The 20,224-nt window shown below is 40.7% G+C and overlaps 2 protein-coding genes and 1 long non-coding RNA gene across 5 annotated transcripts in view; 2 read left to right on the top strand and 1 right to left on the bottom strand.

Annotated features, from left to right (window-relative positions):
- Window positions 1-1,861: 1,861 nt before the first annotated feature.
- Window positions 1,862-5,222, top strand: LOC120754278 (uncharacterized). Of its 2 annotated transcripts, none has more exons than XR_005701366.2 (3): window positions 1,862-2,001; window positions 3,001-3,162; window positions 5,100-5,222. It is a non-coding gene; the product is annotated as an uncharacterized LOC120754278 (long non-coding RNA). The 2 variants fall into 2 exon arrangements; XR_009207985.1 differs by lacking the exon at window positions 5,100-5,222 and adding an exon at window positions 3,758-3,877.
- Window positions 5,223-8,153: 2,931 nt separating this feature from the next.
- On the bottom strand, window positions 8,154-9,545 carry FANCF (FA complementation group F). Its single transcript, XM_040067653.2, has one exon. The coding sequence runs from the start codon at window positions 9,527-9,529 to the stop codon at window positions 8,423-8,425; it is 1,107 nt and encodes a 368-aa protein (XP_039923587.1). The 5' UTR covers window positions 9,530-9,545; the 3' UTR covers window positions 8,154-8,422.
- Window positions 9,546-10,210: 665 nt separating this feature from the next.
- The window catches only part of GAS2 (growth arrest specific 2), a 92,992-nt gene continuing 82,978 nt past the window's right edge, over window positions 10,211-20,224 (top strand). Inside the window, exons 1-2 of one of the 2 annotated variants that reach the window (XM_040068746.2) lie at window positions 10,211-10,552; window positions 19,657-19,779. The gene's annotated coding sequence lies outside the window, so the exon portion shown is untranslated. Of the gene's footprint in view, window positions 10,553-10,742; window positions 10,872-19,656; window positions 19,780-20,224 lie in introns of those variants that run through there. The other variant, XM_040068745.2, reaches the window with a different exon arrangement.

Below are 20,224 nucleotides of genomic sequence, written 5' to 3' on the forward strand. Positions count from 1 at the left end.
TTAATTGCTTTTTTTCTGAATACCTGGCCCATAAAATAAACATACCTGCCTTTAAAAGCTCCATATCCCAAAATTTCTATAGTAAACATTCTCTGCTGGAATTTTCTATTCACGGAATTGGACTATACCTAGGGATATAATATCTCCAATACATTGCAGACACCATACTCTTTTCAAATATCCTTTAATGACAACAGTGAAATATCTTAGATACCATTGGGAGCAATTTGTCAGTGCCGTGCACAGGGTCCGGTATTTTCCTACTCTAATTAGTGGCAAGTGCATGCTCACCATTACCTGAAAGTTACTGTAGTAATTCCAGATTCAAGCAGATGTCCAGGGACTAGTGGAGTGTGCATGTGCATGTTTGGATAATGCACCTTCTTAAATTGCTCCTTTTAGTCCTTTGCAATTTATTTCGTGTTTCCGACAGTCATGAACTGACAGTGTCAACAACATGTTTTTGACATCACCGAACACAGAGAAGAATTATTTAAGTCATTTTTCCCTTTCTCAGACTGAAAAGGAGTAAAAATTGTCGCATGTAGAAAGCCATAGGACAAAGATAAAATTTTAGAGGGCTTGACATAGATGCAAGGTGTGAAGATGATCATTTTATGTTACTAGAGTTAACACCATAGGAATCATTCCTCAGCCACTTAAACAATTTTATTTTCACATAATAAATTTCTTTCATAGGAATGCCTGGTCCCACACATTTGTATGGCCTTCAAAAAATAAGTCCAGTGTTTCTTCTTGCTTTTGAGGGGATATTGTCCTGTACACTTCACACCAAAACTCATGCTCCACCTAGCTCAATTACAGCCAGTGCCACTAACCAAATTACTTTCAAAAGGAAGCAGTATTAAGCGTGATCCAGATGAAACCTTTCTCACATTTATGGGATTGACTCCAATAGTCTTGCACAATGATCACATCAAAACGTTACAGAGTCTTTATTTTACCTGTTTCAAGTTTTCATTTCTTGCAACTGGACCTTATTTGTGCTTTTTGGGTTAAATCATAGTTTGATGTACTGTTTGCAGGTGGAGGGGGTTGTCTCCTTACTGAAGTTTGACTCATTTAAAAATAAGGGAAAGTTCTTGACTACTTCAGCAGTACTAAGAAATTCTAGTTTTACATTCTAGAAATTATTTTCTGCATTACCGCCATCCTTGTGCTCCTTTGGTGCATATTATCTCTGAAGCTGAAGAGGATTTTGTACATATTTATGAAGAATAAAAGGAAGGGTGCTTTTGCTGCATTAGGGAGAAAGCAAACCTCTTAACAAAAAAGCAAAACACTGGCAAATTGGAGGTGAATTCAGTGCTCAAACTTATTTGAAGCAAATAAGTGATGGGTCATATTATTTCATTGATATAATCAAAAAATGCCACCATCTCACTCGAAAGTGTGTAGAAGATCTAGACATTAATTAAATTATGACATTTGCTTGCATATCACTTCCAATGCCTGAAGATCCCTCCATAGCTGAGAAGACCCTTGGTTTCTGTCTTGGGTTATGCAACCAAAAAAAAAGCGTACTCTATTTCATCTGTTGAAAGATTTTTTTTGGGAGATGTTTTATCCTTCTCTCACCCTTCCACGGGGGAGGGAGGCAGATGCCTTCTAATAATGGCCCAGCCATTAAATCCAAGTGGGGCAGTGTTTTCTTACCTCTTTCACCACTCCTCAATCCTCCAGGGGGGCGTTTTCTGATTATGGGCCATTAGGGCCCACCAGTGACATGACACATTCCATCATCCCATTGTGAGATGCTCCACCCAGTGGGGGAGGAGCCAGCTGTTCCTAGCTAGATAAAAGCTGAGACTCAAGACCACCAGGTATCTGATTTTTTCACTGGATCCCAGAGGAAGACCAGACCCATCTTGTCACCACTGGACTTTGTACAGGACCATCTCTACTCCCCAGGACCACACCTGTTACTCCAGGAGGAGTTATTTGGACTGCTTCCAACACCCTGACCACCAAGGGTGCCAGGTCATTTCCCTGACTCTGTCAAAGTTTTCCAGGATTTTTATTTGCTACCTTGCTAGGGTTTGGGAGTTTAGGGGGGGGGGGGGGGGGGGGTGGTGTTTGTTTGTTTTGGGTTGGTTGGTTGGTTGGTTGGTTTGTTGTTCTGTTTTGGGGTTTTTTTCCTTGTTTTTTGGTTGTTTTTTGTTGTTTTTGTTTTGTTTTGTTGTTGTTGTGTTTTGTTTTGTTTTGTTTTCTTGTTTTTTGGTTGGGTTTTTTTTGGGGGGTGGTTGTTGTTGTTGTTGTTGTTTTTAATATTCCTAGTAAAGAATTGTTACTCCTATTCCCAAATCTTTGCCTGAAAGCCCCTAATTGCAAAATTATAATAATTTGGAGGAAAGGGTGTTTACATTCTCCATTCCAAGGGAAGATCCACCTTTCTCTTGCAGACAACTGTCTTTCCAAACCAAGACAGTTTCCTAGATATACTTTATATTTTTGCCCTAAAACCAAAGCTTGAACAAGGCAAATTATGAAACACCTGAAGTCAGCGACTTTCACCTCAACATTAAGAATGATGAGTCTGCAAGAGACAACAGGACACAATTTTTTGTCAATAGCATAATGATTTCTAAGCCTTTTCTCCAGGGCATGGCATCTCTCCCTAGCTGAAAGGGCAAGCTTAGGCTATTGCAAGGTTAAGCAGCTGATGAATGACCTTGTTGTCACACTTGTTTTAGGGATTGATCATGTCCAATTAATTCCTAGAAGAAATCAATTGTTCTTACCTAGCTCATTTACATTAATAAGAAAATATTAATGACTCCACTGCTTATAAGTATTGGAAAGAGAGGCTGCATTCACATTTCAGCCCACTGGTCTTTAAAGAGGATTCATTACCTCCTCCTATGAGAGCAAAACAAATACAATTTTTTCCCAGTTATTCATCATTAAAACCACGTATTTATCTAGGAATTTAACTGACAATTGAATCATATAGTCTTGGATTGTTGGCTTATTTTACAGGTGTAATATTTATTATGGATGTTAGAAAGCACATGATAATTTTCTTCCATTGCTAACTTCCATTTTGAGAGAAGAGCCATGCAAAGGAACTCAAGACCACAATTATGATTTCCTGTTCTGAGTCCAACACACCATAAGAGGAACAACAACACAAATGTGCAGGTAAAAGCAGCACATATTTCATTGCTGGAAATTATCCTTGGGAAAACATTCAAACAATCTTTGTGGTGGGATTTAAAACTCATGACAATTGCCAAAAATCTAAAATCTAAACAGCGCTTTATCAAACGCCAGGATTAGTGTGTTTGTGAGTTACACGCTATGAACAGCCCATGTCTGAGCAATCATCCTGAACATCCCTCCCAGAGGAAGAAATATAATAGGAAGGTGCAGTTCAAGACAAGATTCAGAATTTGATTGTTACATTTTCTGTTCAGTGCATACTGCTGTGATTTCTGGTAAAATGTACTAGTTAAGTGTTACAGTAAATGGATCACATAAAACTATGGAATTTATCATGTAATAGAAAAGGAATTTAAGAGCTGCATACCTAATATTATTGATAAAATGGGCCTGTGGATAGAGACACTTAGAGGATATGGTTTATATTATTACCTGATCCTAGATTACATTAAAGAGCTGGTAAAATTAGAATTGCAAGGACAAAATAAACTTTCACTGGGATTTTTCAACTGGAAACTTCTGACTGGCTAACACAACTATGGGTGTTTACTCCTTGCATCTCTTCTGCTTCTAGAAATGGCCCTTGAACTTGGATTCTCCCCTTGGATCAGTCCAAACATATCTGTGCAGTGAGGCTCTGCTGCCACCCTCTGTGGTGTCTGAGATGAATCAAAATACTAACTGTAAATAAAATGCCAACCACTCTAAAGATTTAGGGACACAGATACCTAGCTGTGAAAGAACTGACACAATGGAAAACCATTGGCTTATAATTAAATAGTTAAAATAATATCAGTAGCTCTAAGGTAGTGGCACACAAGGAATTAAAGCGGTGTTGGCACGTGAATGACTTCAATATTGAAGTAGTAGCTACTTTCACCAGCTTAACATCTTTGTAGGCTACCTTTGAAAAATGATCAAAGAGAATGCACCTTAACTATGTGTTTATCTCTGGTCTAGTTCATTGCTACAGTCATTTTCTTATCCTGAGACTTTTTAAAAAGAAATACATAGGGAAGAACAAACATGCTTTTTTTTTTTTTTTTTCCCCCCAGGTTGGCTGGCATCTCTTAATCTGAAATTCAGTACGGTGCATAACTGATTAATAAAGAAGGATATGTTTGGTAAAAATAACATTTAATTCCTCATGAGGCAGATATAATACTGAGAGCAAACTGCCTCTGAGAAGGACTTATATTAATTATTACCTGATAAAAAGCTAGTTTTCCAGACCATACTTGTGATTATTCAAATCTACTTTATCTAGATACGATGCTGTTTCTTTGGCCTCACCTCTGTGAGACCAGCCCATGTTCAAATAAGCAGTTTCCTACCCTGCACAACTATATCTCTCATTTGCTACCTTAATATTCTGGCCTGTTAAACCACTGATTAATGTGGTCATTTGGGCACACAGAGGATGGATGCTTTAGAAGAGCAGCCAACATCAAATCAAAACTCTTCTGATCTTTTTCTTTTTTATCACAAAATTACCAACCTAATGCTGTCTCCAGCAGTAGCCAAGCCATTTAGTTCTGGGGAAGGGGAAATTTACCCTTCCTCACCAGGTCTTCAAAAGTGAGCAGCCTTCTACCTTTTCTCCTCACCCCTTCCACTTGCATTTTATTTATTTTTCTGTGATTCTGCCCAACAAACAAATCAGCTTCTCAAGCACAGGGTGCCCACGCTATACTGTTTGCTGTGTTCTGAATGGCAATGGTGTAGGAGCTTTACCAGCACTCTGCAATGGGTCATTCATCCTATGCATTGTCCCAATCAGGCTTGCATATTCACTAATATGCAATTTACTAATATTGTTTTCATAAATTAACTATTTATTCTACATAATTTATCTTTATTCTAGTATCTGCATACATACTGCAAAACAATGGAATATATAATTTGATTTCTTCTAGATTTTGCCTAGTACAAGGACACAGACACTTCACAGGAGAAATAAGAAAAAAGGCAACAAAACGCTGTATCCAGACATCTCATCGTAGGTCGCATGTGGAGTTACAGTTCTGTCTGACAAGCGGTAAATTGTTTTTTCTTGGGGAAAAAAATCAAACATCAATAGCAAGAAAATGTCTTAGCTGTTAATTGGGCAAGAGCCTCCTGATGCATTCCAAAATCCTTTCCAATCTTCTAAAACACAAGCATAGCAGTTTCTTCAATCACCATTTAATAAATAGCAGAGATCTGCTTCTCCTTATTGAGGGAAAAAAAAAAACCAACCACAAAAAAACCACAACCCACACAAACAGAGGAAGGTGATTGTGGAAGAGGCCTTAGCCTGTCATTTACAGTCCCTTGCTGCTCAGGATAGTTGAGACTGCCAAGAGTTTGCACATATGAGCTGCAAATATATAGAGGGAGGAGGTTGCAGACATCACACATTCTCCTTTCCTGTTTACACTTTTATTAAAAATGGAGTTCCAGAAAAAAATCATCATTTGCACAGCTACCTGGAGAACTCAACAAGCATGCTGAAATAATAGGGAATGTGGACCAGTGTATTTGTTCAATGAATACCATATGGATTTTGGAATTTGGTAATCAGGGATCTGGCATCTCTTTATAATGTCTTTGGGAGAGACTGGAACATTTCTGTGTAATTGCTATAACCAGGTGCTTTTGTCTCACTCAGGTTAAACTACCTTTTACTATCCCTGTTTCTGTAAGGAAGACAGAACTGGAAATCAGAATGTAAGGTTTGTACTGGCCTGTCTCTTGCCTGTCCATGCCCATAATTATTTCTTTACTTTCTTAACAAAGTCAATGATAGGCCTATTACTAGCTGTGTCAGTAAAAGATTCTGGAGTTGCACTTAGTTAATAAAAGGTGTAATAAACATTGCTTGAAAGAAAGACACATGTCTTCATGAACGCAATTTTACAACACAAAGCTTATCAAAAAGCAAGACTTGAAATACTGCAAGAAACTCCCTACAAGGATCTGATTTATTCTAGAAACCGTTAAGAGACTTAATTTATAGTGAACATTCTGAGTATAATTAGGAAACATATCTAACCTGACAAGCAAAACTAAGACTTAAATCTCATTGAAGTTTGTCCCAGAGATGCAGGTACCTGGGAACAGTAGGTTTTAATAGCTGAAGTTTGGTTTGATGCTATAACATTTGTAAGGTTATTGCAATATTTGATAATCAGCCTTAATGTATATCTGGGGAGAAGCAAATAACTTTGGCTAGTATCTTTGGGTATATTATCCATCAGGAACCTCTGATAGCAGAAAGTATTCTAACAGACAAAAAAATCTTACGCCTGTTAAAAGCGTTAAGAGCAAGCTTCAGTGCAGAGTTTCCACACCAAATGCCAAAACTACATAACACAGGGAACTGTGGCTAGACAACATAAATTCAAACTTCATGCTTTACGCTTCTAAGCAGTTTTAAACACTGACAGATTTCAGACAGGGGTGGGGGTTTTTTGGTGTTTGTTTGGTTGGTGTGTTGTGGTTTTTTTGGTTGGGTTTTTTTGTTGTTGTTTGTTTGTTTGTTTGTTTGTTTGTTTTTTGATACCACAGCAATGCTGACTCTGTCAGGTGGTCCACTGACACTGGTGTCTTTTAAGACTGACCCCAACTTCCAGAAGGGGCAACAACTCCATTCAGGACAGAGCAAGACAACTGCCACAGTTATACATCTAGAATACATCACATCCACAGATGGATCTGTTCATCCACAGATCTCCATAGCTCCATTGTCTCACTGATGTGACATAGCAAAGAATACAAAGAAAAGAGTGCTATTTTTGACACGTTAGTAGCGTGTCCTTCTTACTATATGAAGATTGGTAGCCCTAAATATCTCTTCTGTTTTAGAATAGGTGAATAAGGACTTATGTCTGTAATTACTTCTACACAAGTTCAAATAAGCTTCATTTCTTTTCCCAGATAAATATTCCATCCTTGTACTTATTGCTTCCATTTCAAAACCACTCTTGTTCTGCCATACAGAAATATCTGCCATAGTTACATACACTATTTCTTGTCATAAGACAGACTACTGCTCTAATTACCTTTAATGCAGTTTATAAATTTAAGATTATGTTTGCTTTCTTTAAGCTTATAAGCATGAGTGAAGAATCTTCTAACCCCTCCTAAAAGGCTTTTGCAACAAAAGAAAGTGATGTCTCAATTGATCTCTTGAAACTGTAAGAATATGGTCTACAGAACCGCTGACAGGTCCTGCACACTAAAGATTAATGAGTAACTCTTCTGGCAGTAGTTTCATACATTTGCCTCAGCTTCCTTGACTAATCTCTTTTTACAGTGCTCACTTTTGGTAATACCAGTTTACTTCTGCATTACAGTACTCATTTTAACGGAGGTGGAAAGGTAGAAACTACTTTGTTCAAGTTTTCCTCACAGAAACAGATAAAAGATAAAATAACAAGGGGGGAAATATTATATATACATCACATATTTTATACATACAACTATATAATATTTTGTATATATATAGAAAGTTTTATAAATATAATACATATAATATACACATATAATAGTTCGCTGTTCGCTCACTTTTCTGCTTCAAAGAGCAATGAATCGTGTAACAAACTGTGGAAATGGGAAGAGAACCACACGGAACAACCTACATTTTACCACCATTTTCTTAGGAAATACCTGCATACGATCAATTAATACAGCAACTAATGAAGACTTTTATTTTAGAACTCTTCAAGATTTCCAGTTGGCTTCCTCTCACTTTCTTCACTGGCCTTGGGGCTACATCACGTGCAAGAGCTCTGGAAGCATCGGCCTGGCCACCAGAGCAGACAGCCCAATGAAGACAACCACTACTAAAGGAACCCCGAATTTGTTGTTTTCACAGTTGAAACTCCGCCCTCCCTTTGAACTTTTGCTCAGCCTCCAACATTTAGAAAAATGACTACAATGACAATATCTACCATATTTTCTAAACAGAAAACTACTCCATACTTGAAGCAAAAATTTTATTAGATATAAATCAGGAAGTACTGAAAACAAAGCCATTTTCTGTGTTGACCAGAAATGACAGCACAATTACAAGAAAACACCAGGCCTCCCCGAAAGACTTCAGAACCAGATGCAGTCAGAATCATTGTGATCAGCAGTCACAATAACAAGTGGCTTTCAACAAAGTGAGGTGTAGTTCTCTTGCCTTTCGCATCAAATAATGTTAACCACATTTGCCTGATTTTATAAGTTTTCAGGTTGCTTTTGTGTTCATGCATTAGTAGCCAATTTCCATCAGTAAGTCAGTCCACACGCTTAGGCCACAGACATTAAAGTCTCCATCTCGTGTTCTCAGGAGTTTCAGGGCAGCTTGGGTCTGTTCTTTAAGCAGTGGAGATCCCTGACAGAGGCAGCTGAAGCGCTCCTTTAACTCTTCCCAGGACGCTTCAGCTTCTTCAGGGCAGCTTTTAACCCACCGTCCCTGCAAGGGGTCATAGTGCAAGCGGCTTCCCCAGCAGGTTAGGAGGTCCAAATAAGATCTGCTTAACTGGGAATAGTGACCAGCGAGGAAGGCAAGATGGGAACACGGGAGGCAAAGGCAGAAGGCAGAAAATCGCTCCTGGTTGCCCAGCAGCCAGGAAAGCAGGGGTCCAGCTGTGCATCCATCTCCTGCAGCACTCGCCGGGTACCCGTCTGGGCTGCTCCCGGCCCGATCCGTGTCCCTGTCCCGATCCGCGTCCCCGGCCCGCTCGGTGCCAGGCCCCCGCTTGAGCAGAGCCAGCGCGGCCGCCACCACCTCGAAGGAGCGGGGCTGGGGCAGCTGCTCCAGAACACGGCCCAGCCACCGCCGCTGCCCCGCGGTCTCCCCGCCTTCCTGCCGCTCCTCCCGCAGCCGGCTCAGCAGCAGCTCTGCCTCCGCCCGCACCTCTGGCTGCAGCCGCACCTCCGGCCCGGCGGGCTGCGGCGGCGGCCGGCGGGGCAGCGCCAGCAGGCAGGCGGCGGCCTTGCGGCGGGCCAGCAGCTCGAGGCCGCGGGGCTGGGGGCCGCTCCCCGTGCCGGGGGGCCGCAGAAGGCTGCGGAGCAGGCGGCGGCAGGCGGCGGGCGGCAAAGCGCGGTTCTCCAGCAGCGCCAGCCCCAAGAGCTGCGGACAGCGGCCCAGCGCGGGGAAGCCGAGCGGAGGGTACGGCTGAGAGCGGCGCAGCCGCCGCCCGAGGGCCTCCCGGAGCTGGGGCCGGGCACGGAACCGGTCGTGGAGGTGCTGGAAATACCGCGCCCACTCTAGAGCCCTGTCCAGGGTGAGGGAGTCCCAGTCCCGCACCAAGGCAGAGCGGGACACGGCCAGGAGCGCCGGCAGCTGCTCCACCTGCCCCAGCACGGCCTCCATGGCGCCGCGGGCTGGAGCGGGGCCGTGCCGGGGGCCGGGCCGAGCCGAGCCGCGGAGGGCTGGCGTTTGTAGCTCCATTGGCTGAGCGGGACGTCACTCCATGCGGCCCGAGCTGCGGCTGGAGGAGGCGTCACTCGCCTTCCGGCCCATCGCCCAGCTCGGAGCGCGAAGCTGAGCCGGGTTAAAACTGTAAAAACCGAGCACGATAAGCTTTTTATTTAAGTAAATAATTTCATTCTCCTCTAGGCCCTTCACCATCTTCGTTGGGCGCTCTACAGTAGCTTTATTTCTTTACTGTATTGTGTCGCCCAAAGCCGCGCACAGGACGGGAGGTGAGGCCGCACCAGAGCGGAGCGGGACAATCCCCTCCCGCGGCCGGTCTGTCTCTGCTGAGAGGCACAGAGCAATATGTAGCACAGTGTTCCCAGACACCCCCTAAAAAAATGCACTTCTGCAGGAGCAAAGCCCCCCTGCCCCACCTCGGGGCATTTCCCAGTTTCCGTGATAGCTCAGACGCTGGAAGGCAGCCGTGCCCGAGCTCAGTAGGGAGCAAGGCTGCGTATCGCTCCCCACAGCTCAGCGTTCTGCCCCACCAGTTAATTAAAAATAGCTCATTAGCGATTCCCCGGGGCACTTGGAATACCTTCTTGGAATACCTGTGCCAAGCCCCTGGCTGCCTGCCGGGATAAAAGCAGACACCTGCCCTGGCTGCCCGGGCACCAGCGCTGCCGGGATTTCCCACACGGACGCCTCAGACAAGGTGGTGGAACGTCCATTGTCACAGCTCCTCTCTGCAGGGGCGAGAGGTGACTCCTCCACTTCCACCTCTGCTAGCTGAAGGACAGATTTACGCGGCAAGAAAGTTAGGCATGACTTGACACAGCCTGTGTGTGGGGGTGACTGTGCTCAGGTGCTTGCTGATGTCCGCTGCCTCAAGGGCTTCCACGCAGCTGGGTTACAGGTTCCTTCCCTCCATGCTCATCCCCCTGAGCGAGCTACACTCCGTGTTCCCTCAGCGTGGAGGTGAGCGGGAAGGTCCGGCTCCTGGCCGTTCCACGGACGCTCCCTGTGCCCCTGCTGCCCAGGGCTGCGGCAGTGGCATCCAGCTGCCGGGGCTGGAAGGTGTGGGAGGTGCTGGGTCTGCCTCTGGAAGTTTGCCAGCCCCGTGGCACAATCCTGGCCACTGGAGCCGGTCTGGGGGAGGCAGAGTGGCCTGGTGACCGCCTGGTGAGCCCCTGGTGCCTTTGGCGGAGCTGGGCTGCAGCGATGGCCGGCAGAGGAGGGCGGACGCTCATCCAGCCTGCAGGGACATGGCCCCGTGTCCCTCTGCCAACCTGCCCAGGTAACTCCTTTGGCTTTCTGAAAGGCACTAGCAACACCTGGCGTAGTAAATGAGGTTGGGCTGGAATTTACTGCAGGAACCAGCAGGAGAAACAGAACCGTAACGCTGTGAGCTACAATAGTGTAGGGCAAACCAAAATGCTCTTTGAAAGGGCATTATGCATCCTCATCTCTGGTTGTGTTAAGCTGTAGTAAATGTTCCTCCATTACGGCTTTTGATTGATAACATACATGGCAAAGAAAGTTGATGAGGAAGTAAGAGAAGTGCCTGTTAGAGACAAAGATCTGGGAAGTCATTTTCACAGCTCCCTGAAAACAAGCCCACTTTTCAGTGAGGCACTGCAAAACAGTTTCACAAGCCTCACATTTAATATGAATTACTGCTCTGTTTTATCTAAGCTGAGAAGTCAAGTAAAAGATTCATATGAAGTTTTATGGAACTAGTGAGTTTCTTCATTCTGGTTACGGAGCCAGTAAAATTCACCCTGGCAGGAAATACCAGTTTTGAAGCAAAATTGGTCAAGGTAGCCAGAAGTCTGGATTTCATTGTTATATTTTCCTTCCTCTCAGAAGTCGTGTTGGCTATAAAATGGTTATACTATTTCTCCTGAACAGAAATTTAGGACATTGTTTACTCATTCTAATTGGCATATAACTCCAAAATGGTCTTTCCTTAGATAAGGGGGTGTTATTGTAAATTATAAAAATTAATACATTGAGAAAGAGATGTATGATCATCTTCTATATTTCTGGCACTAATATTCACTTTCTAACTGTAAGGAGATTTGTTTAGCTGCCTCAAATTGTGTGTTAGGCACACTTACTATCTTACATGTGGTGAAAACTCTGAACTTGTGAACCATTCTTGTAGAATTTCTTTCTATTTCTGTAACAAACTTTGTATAAAACTGAGATTATTAGTCAAGCCGCTATCTGGCAGACCATGTCACCCCTTCCATATCTTCTGGTGAGGTACTTAGATTTATTTGTTTGTGTGTCAATGTAATCTCTTAGTGTCTCAAAAAAGAGCAAGGCTGTGGTGGGCTTTTGGTCTGAGAACAGATCAAATTGCATAATAAAGGTGTTGAACCTAGTAATTTGCATGAGCCTCAGATTGTACAAAAGGCATATCTGTCATCGGGGGCATTTCCCCTGAAACCTCTAGGTGCTGCTTGTAGTGTATCAATGCCCATTTGTGGTGGGTTAGTGTTACCCTGGTTTTTCTGAGTTTTTTAAAGCCTTTTGATTTTCATAAAAATGGAGTCAGACCTTTTAGCTACTGTACAATATTAGGAGCAGTTTCTACCTTTTTCCCACATATGTAACATAAACAAATCCTTTGTTTTTCATTCTCTGTCCTTTGTTTGCATATTTCTAACCTAAAAACAATTGTAACTGACTGTTGGTCTGGCCACTGAAGCTGAGGGGTGGAAAACCCCAGAAGCCAATCTTCAGCCAGACCCACAAATGTATAAAAAGTAAGAAATAAACAAGGAGGCTCTCTCTCCGCCCTGACTCAGCTTGAGCTGGATCGGAGAAGTCTCTGTCCTGCAAAAATCTCTCGTCTCGTGTGACTGCTTTGCGTGTCACGATCACAGGTTAGGCTAGGATTTTACGTACTGGTGTCTGTGGCCAAGCATCACTTTGGCAATGCACTAGATTGAAACTGATTGAAACTCAGCATGTTGAAAGAATGCTATATATATATCACTGAGATTACCTAAACCTCACTATAATTCACCTATGTCTGCCTATACCAAAACTGTTTTTTTCTAAAAAAAGACAGATTTTTCTGTCTAGCTCTATTTCTAATTTTGATACTATGAGTCAGAACTATCTTAGCAAAACTGCTAAGCTAGGGTATAGCTCTTCAATAGACATAAACACGAGTGTAACTGGGTGACAAATCCACCCCATTTTTCTATGTGAATAATCAATTAGAAGTGAAGTTAGTATACAGACATTCAAAACTCACTTGCACAACACGAGCCTTGTTAAATGATCATTTATGCACTCCAAGAAACAGCTGTAGTTGTTATGTATGTATTAGCTACAGCTAGTTTTGCCTGAGGTTGTTCGAGTTAATGCATTTTTAACTTATATTTGCTGTGGGATAAGAGCATTAATGTTGCTCAGCTGATGAATGGTGAAGTGTTGAGCTGTGTGCTTTGGGTCACTTGCCTTTGTTTGTGATGCCCTTTAGAGAGATTTTTTTGGGGTACCTGTGAAGAACTGTCCTAAAGAGTTATCCATTTTAGAGATCATCTTATCAGAATGCTCTGAAAATAATATTCTGTAAAACTTGAGTCATAAAGGCTGGCTGTGGCTAAAGGTTTGCAATTTTGATATATAATACTTCAGCACTTGTATGAAGTGGAGCATGCTCAGACTAAGCTTAGTCTAGCATCACAGGTGTAGTATTGAATGACAAAGTATAAGAGTATTGGAAGGAAAAAAAATGAGTATTTTAAGAATAACAACTAAAAATTCTTTCCTACTTGTAGATTCGGTGTATTTCCATGATACTTAAATTGCTGTCATGCACAAGAGTTCCAGGAGATCTCATAAACACATTTTCATGTAGTATTTGGTTATAGTTTTCATTTACATAAAAAGATACATAAAATTCTATGCAAGACAACTATGTATAGAGTTATTTATATGTATGTCTGGGTTCTAATAACAGAAGTCATTTGGATTATTCACTTTCATTGCCTTAATATCCTGAAACCTTCTCAAATTGTCAGCTACCACTCCTTTGCTGCTGTAAACAGTGTCTTTACAAATAAGATGTCTGTGTATTCAGAGAGAGCTGCACTAAAACACATATATGGACATGCTGGGCAGACAATTCTTTTTTGAGCATTTAGGCTTTTACATATCTGTTGTTTCCATTTTCATGTCTCCAAAGCTTTTATGTGAATTTTTCCAGCACATTTCTCATTATTCTCTCAACTTTTACTCTGCTGAATGGCTGCGGCTTCCAGGCTTCCAGACATATAACCTGAAAAGTCCTGGGAGAATTTACATAAAAACAATAAAACCAAGGAAATGGAAACCACAGAATATATACTTTTTTTTCAGTCTTTGCTGAGAAGCTCATTGGTTAATATTTACAAACGAATCTGATTTTCCATTTTAACATCCATTTCACTGTGAAGCAAATGTGGGAGAGTGGGATGGTAAGAATCATTCCTGAAGTGAAGAGGAGCTTATATGTGAATCTCATTAAGGTTAAAAGATTTTACTTTTCTCCATCCTAGAAGAACGTCAAGAAGAACATCCCATTAAAAAAATCATATAAATGTCTGAATCAAGCAAACGTTAATGCAAAGCTTTGAAAGGATTTTCTTCCTGTTAAAGAAAATTGTAAGGGATTTTTTGTTGGTTGGTTTATTTATGTGAATGTGTATAAAGAATTCTGGATTCTATTATCTACACTCATAATGTCCTCTAAAAGCAAATCATTCAAACTCATACAGCCACTTATAGGATCAATAATACAGTGAAACAATTTCAGTTTCTGTTGAGAGCTACTTCCTAATAGCAAGTTGTGTACCTGTCTCAAAAATGCCTCTAGCAGTTAAAGATTTTTTCCTAACTCCAGAGTTTTTAACTTAATGGTGTTCTTAAAAAGGTTTTTTTCTCACTTTTTACTGAAAACAAAGATACTCAATTAGTAAAAAGGCCCAGAACCCCAACTGTTTTGGTGTTGCAGTTTCTATAGCAGTTAGGTTTGTGTATGTCATGTCAATTGCATATAATTTTGGTTGACTTGATTCCTAGTCCAGTGCACTTAAGGGTATGTGTAATGGCAAAGATTGGAGATTTGTGTGTATCCAAAAAGCACAACAATACAGGTAACACGTGTAGTTCCATATGCTAGTTCATAGCTGGTCCTGAAATGTCGCTATTGGCTTTCCCAATTAACAATGTTGCCTTGTCCTTGCAGAAAAGAGTAACAATGGGCTGGAAAACAAGGCAGCAGAGATGGGATTCTAGCACAAAGGATATTTGCATAAAACTAAAAGCCAGCAAAAGAAATTTCTTGTCCAGTTTGTACCTGTGGATGGAGTGATGGTGATGGGTGAAGATGAATTCCTAGAACTAAAGGAAAAGTCAAAAAGAAATGTCTGATTTAGTAAATGTGACTGGGATACGCAAAGCAATCACAGGGAGTCAAGAGATTTTCGCAGGGCAGAGTTGTTCCTCCGAGCCAGCTCAAGGCTGAGCCAAGGTGGAGAGCCCTCAGCCTGTTTATTTCTTACTTTTTATCCATTTGTGGGTCTGGCTGAAGATTGGCTTCTGGAGTTTTTACCCCTTAGCTGAATGGCCGGACTAACCATCAGTTACAATTGTTTTCAGGTTAGAAATATGCAAACAAAGGACAGAGAATGAAAAACAAAGGATTTGTTTATGTTACATGTGTGAGAAAAAGTGAAAACTACTCCTAATATTGTACAGTAGCTAAAAAGTCTGACTCCATTTTATGAACAATCAAAAGGCTTTTAAAAACTCAGAAAAACCAGGGTGACAAGCAAAGAGGTTTTTTGTTGGGCTGTTTTTTGGTTTGTTTTTTTTTTTGGGGGAGGGGGGGTAGGGTTGGTGGTTTTTGGTTTTTTTTTGGGGGGGGGATTGTGTTTAAAAAAAAAAAAAAAAAAAGTAGCAGTAGCCCAGTATTAAACCTGGAAATAATAGCATTTATATTAATTCTGTTTGTTCTAATGAAAAGAGCAAAACCAGGACTCTTAGTAGAAACTACTGTTGCAAGTATCCTCATATTTCTTGGTATCGCAATAGCTTTTTGGTATTTTGAGAAAGATATATTGGTAAGTTCATCAAGGAATAATTGCTCTCTCAGAAATGTATTTGAGTTTTGTATTCTGTGTGGAGAAAATGACATGAAACAATGAAAAAATATCGTGTCTGGTTTTCTCTCTGTGAAATGCTGATGCTCAGCATTTGAAAGAGTCTGAAGTTCTGTTAACTGGCAACTTACAACCCTTGGGGGCTGGAATTGGTTCCCTTGCTTTTTGTAGAAAGAGTTGGATCTAATAGTTCCTAGAAAATGGACAATAGGGATCAAGTCCTCCAGACAAAACTTGCCGATGATTGACTGTTCTAAGCCACCTAAGGGAGTTAGGCACCTTGCCACCATAGCAAGGCAATGGGAACCAGATGCCTAAGGGTCCTGAGAGCTCTTGAAAATTTCTGTGTGAAGAGAGATGATTGTGTCCAAGTTAGGGATCCTCAGTCGTGTAGTGAAAGCATCCCATGCATCTGGCAGCAGTCAGGATTTTTATATATATATATATAAATATATATATATATATATATTTATACAAACTCCAGTTTGTAATTGGGGTGTAACTCACCTAAATGCTGCTATAGATGCTATGAACTATAGTAGAGAAATGATTTATCCAAGGAAATAGTCCAGAGCGTTTCCATGGTAGTGATCTGAGTAATTTTTTAATCTCAGAATGCAGTTTGCTTGTATTTTCTTTAGTGGTCCTTGCTATCAAAACAGTGATTTTGCTACAAATGAGAGGTTAGAATTTTCTACTAAATGAAATTATGAAATAAAATTACTTGGGCTAAATCCAAATGTTAGTTTACGTAAAATCAGTACAGTTTATCTATTCTATTCAAAGGACTTGGGAAAGAAGAAAGGGTCGCGTCAATCCCTGTCCTGTTGACGAAACTGAGATTCATGTCCTGGTTCAGAACTACAATTTCTCTTGCTGGTGTGCAAAGAACCGCGGTAGACATGGAACTGGAAATGTGGAGACTGCCTACCAGGATGCAGTGGTTCCTCAGAGAACAGGCTTAGAATGGGCTGATATTCAGAAAATGTTTATTTCTCCTTTTGCTTACAATGTATTCAGGGTTGTTTATTTTTCTGGATTTATAATGGCATTCTATTCTTCCTAGTTTCCAAGTCTTTGCTTTTACAGTTTTTGAAATCACTTCCATGTGAAAACTTTGCAATGTGTACACTTAGGCTTCATAGCAAGCACGTAATGTTCGAGTTATACAAAAATTATTGTTTCTAGGTAATTTGTTCTGTGAATAGAACAAATCTTCTGCCCAACTTCTACTACAGCCAATGCATCAGTGTGTCAGGTAACTTGAATTAACTAGTACTTGAGAAGTATTGACAAAGATATTGGTGTAAAATAACAATATGGATCTTACTTCATTTTAATTTTTTTATTTTACGTGTGGTTTGCATTCATAAATTGCAAATAGTAACTTCAGTCCAGTGCCAAGCATGTCTCAGTTATTATATCAATGGGCATAAACACAAATTTAGTCCACAAGGTTTGGTTAGATTGCCCACTATATTTGTCTCTGAAATGATTCAGCATCAGTTTTTAACAGCTCACTGAACATACCCAGTCAGCTGTAAGTGGTCTGCCATATTCAGCAAGATCAGTGGAATTGTCTCATATCCCAGGGGATGATTATGTTGCACTTTGGAAAACTGGGAGATTCTGTAGCCTTTTATTTAATTTTTAAAATATCTTTTCAAGGAAAGGTACTCCAGACTCTCTTTTTTTGAAAATTTACATGTTGTGGGCCTGGCATTCTTTGTACTTGCTCAGGAGTGCAATTCTTTTTACTTTCATGGAAGTGTAATCTCTTGACTTCTTTCACAGTTTGGAATTTGTTGTGACCTGCCCCAGAAGACAAGGATAGCCCAGGTTTTTGTTAGTAGATCCCTTGGGGTGGATTAGAGTGAAACAACCCTGAATGATCAATGTTTATATATATATATATATCTGTGTGTGTGTGTTTGTGTGTGTAGGGTTTCTTTTAGAACAATCTGATTGCCATGAAAAGGCAACCAAAGGTATACCAGAGGTATGTAGCTGTTTTTGTTATTGTTATCTATTGTAATATAGCAATATAAAGATAACACTTCAAAACATGTATAAGGAAAAAACAAGTGTAAGGGAAGAAAGATACATGGTCACCACCCATGGATCAAACAAGACTTGATTGTTGCAATTTCAACATCCCTAGTCAAAGCGATGGTCACAATCTTGATACACCAGAGGTGGAGAGAGCTCATGAAACACAAAGTTCAACTGGTTAATATAGATCCAGGTGGCAGCTCTGCTCTGTAATCTGTGGGTCACGGGGCGCTCTGGGGGTCTCTTAGTTTATGACACCCTCAGGACATGAGAGCTGTCTCTCACATCCACGTAGTTGAGCCAGTTATCCCATCAGAGGGATAAATCCATTCAGGTCTACATGTGAGTGTACTTTTTCCAGAGGGGAGTTCTCACACCTGAGCCGATTATGAAAGGGAACAGATTGGCACGGTAAAAAGCACTATCCCTCCTTGAAGGATCTGCTTATCAGCCTCTTCTCTTATTTGGCACAAAATCCAGCTTGTGGGTCCTGGCTTGTGCATCTCCTCTGCACCTGGGCGATCACTTTGTGCATCATCTGCAAAAACACCTGCTGCTTTTGCAAATGGCTGGGGGGGTGTTTTTGAGTCATTAACTATTAACCTTCCCGTCTCACAGCATTTCTTCTGATTTGCCTTTTATAATGTCTCATGGAGAAGTAGACTGTGAACTCAGCCTATTCCTAGGATAGAAAATATTATATATTCTACTTTGGCTACCTATTTATTATTATGTTAACAATCTAGTTGTTATTATTGAAGTAACAAAAATGAAAGTTAGCCTAAGAACATTATAATTTTTATCTCTGTCCAGGAAGACTTCGTGTATGTTACAGCAGATGCACATCACCAGTTATGTCATGGTAAATCACTGCATCATTTTGTTTACCATAGATTTTTTTTCCTACAGATGAAAATGTCACATCCATAGCTATGAGGGTGGAAATAGAGGTCCTTATGATGGTTTTAGACCCTAGCACTTATGTATATCAAGATTGCAGTATTTCAGATTACTGGTTTTCCCGTTGTTGTTGTTGTATGAAGCCTGAGGGACCCAGATGCACAGTCCCATATTTGGTAGCAAATTCCATCTGGAATTACCGGCATCTCATACTGCCATATCATTCCGATATCTGCTCTAAAGATTTATTCTTAGTTGTTTGGTCCCATTTCTTCACACTTGTCAGACCTACAATATTTTGTGCAAGTGTTTTTTTCACATTTGTTGAATTATTTCTTGATTTAATTATTTTGTGGGCTCTTTGCATGGGATTGTGTCAGATGAAGAAATAGAAATGTCTTAAATTTAAAGATCACACAGAATAAGTTCTAATACTGGAATTAGACTCTGGTCTTATTTGTAAGCATGGCTATAATGTTCACAAGGTTAAAAAACTACTTTCTGTCTCTTTCTCTCCTCATTGTTGGTTTGGGGCATTTGATTTTGAAGTTGTTCTGCAATCTGATCTTACTAAAAGTTCCCCAATGCATTTCAGCAACATATGTCATTAATGTAGGGAGCTGAGTAACCAATCCCACCATTGCTTGTAACTCAGCTTGTGACAGGCAGCAGGAAAGCAGAAGTTTCAGCCAGCCTCAATTAGGAAAACATGCCCAAGGCATTTGGCTATAGCATAAAAAGAGATACATCAGGCTTTCCCAAGAGGAAAACTAAACGTGTACATTGTCAAACAAAGCCAGCTCCTTATTTTGACATTGATATGGTTAACAGAATAAAGGATCATTCCCAATGAAGGAAAGGGTAAACTGGAAAAGGATGATCTGTGGATTGCAGGTGCTGAAGTAACATCCTAGAAATATAAACACTAGTCTGTCAGCAATTAGTTTTTCCCTTATCATGTTTCAGATTATAAAGCTGTGAACTGGGAATTTTCTCCTGAAACGAAAGTGTCTTTACATGAAGTATAAAGTCACAGAGATGATTCTGCTGTTGATCAGCCTCTTCACAACAAGAATGCTTGTAAAAGAGGTAATACACTAAAAAAGCAGTATTTGTAATTTGTTGAATCTTCAGTCTATGACGTCAAAATGTTTAATATTGCCTCACAACCCTCGCGAGCGATACTTGATAATCATGTTACAGTTTGTAGCTCTGAAGCATCTGGAAGATTAAATAACTTTCCTTTAATAACTTAAATAGTTTGAGATCACACACAGATTTATTGTTTTGGTATGACAGCAAGTGATAACCAGAGCCAAGATTATTCCCAAAGCACCTTATTTCCCTTCTCTTATTAGCATTTTACCAGATACAGGGCTTGCAGTATAAGGAAGAAAGACAGGGAAGGGAAATATGTGCAGGGTGCTTCTATAAATCAACTTAATAAATCAAGGCTATCTTTATATAGTTTTTGGTGTCCACTGGTATCAGACTACTTTATGAGATTATGTTTTATGAATGTCTATTTTACAGA

The sequence above is a fragment of the Hirundo rustica genome, chromosome 6 (assembly GCF_015227805.2).
Source record: "Hirundo rustica isolate bHirRus1 chromosome 6, bHirRus1.pri.v3, whole genome shotgun sequence".
Taxonomy (NCBI): Eukaryota; Metazoa; Chordata; class Aves; order Passeriformes; family Hirundinidae; genus Hirundo; species Hirundo rustica.

Bases quoted from the DNA above. Each gene is read 5' to 3' on its own strand.
- FANCF (XM_040067653.2), bottom strand. From the start codon at position 9,529: ATGGAGGCCGTGCTGGGGCAGGTGGAGCAGCTGCCGGCGCTCCTGGCC.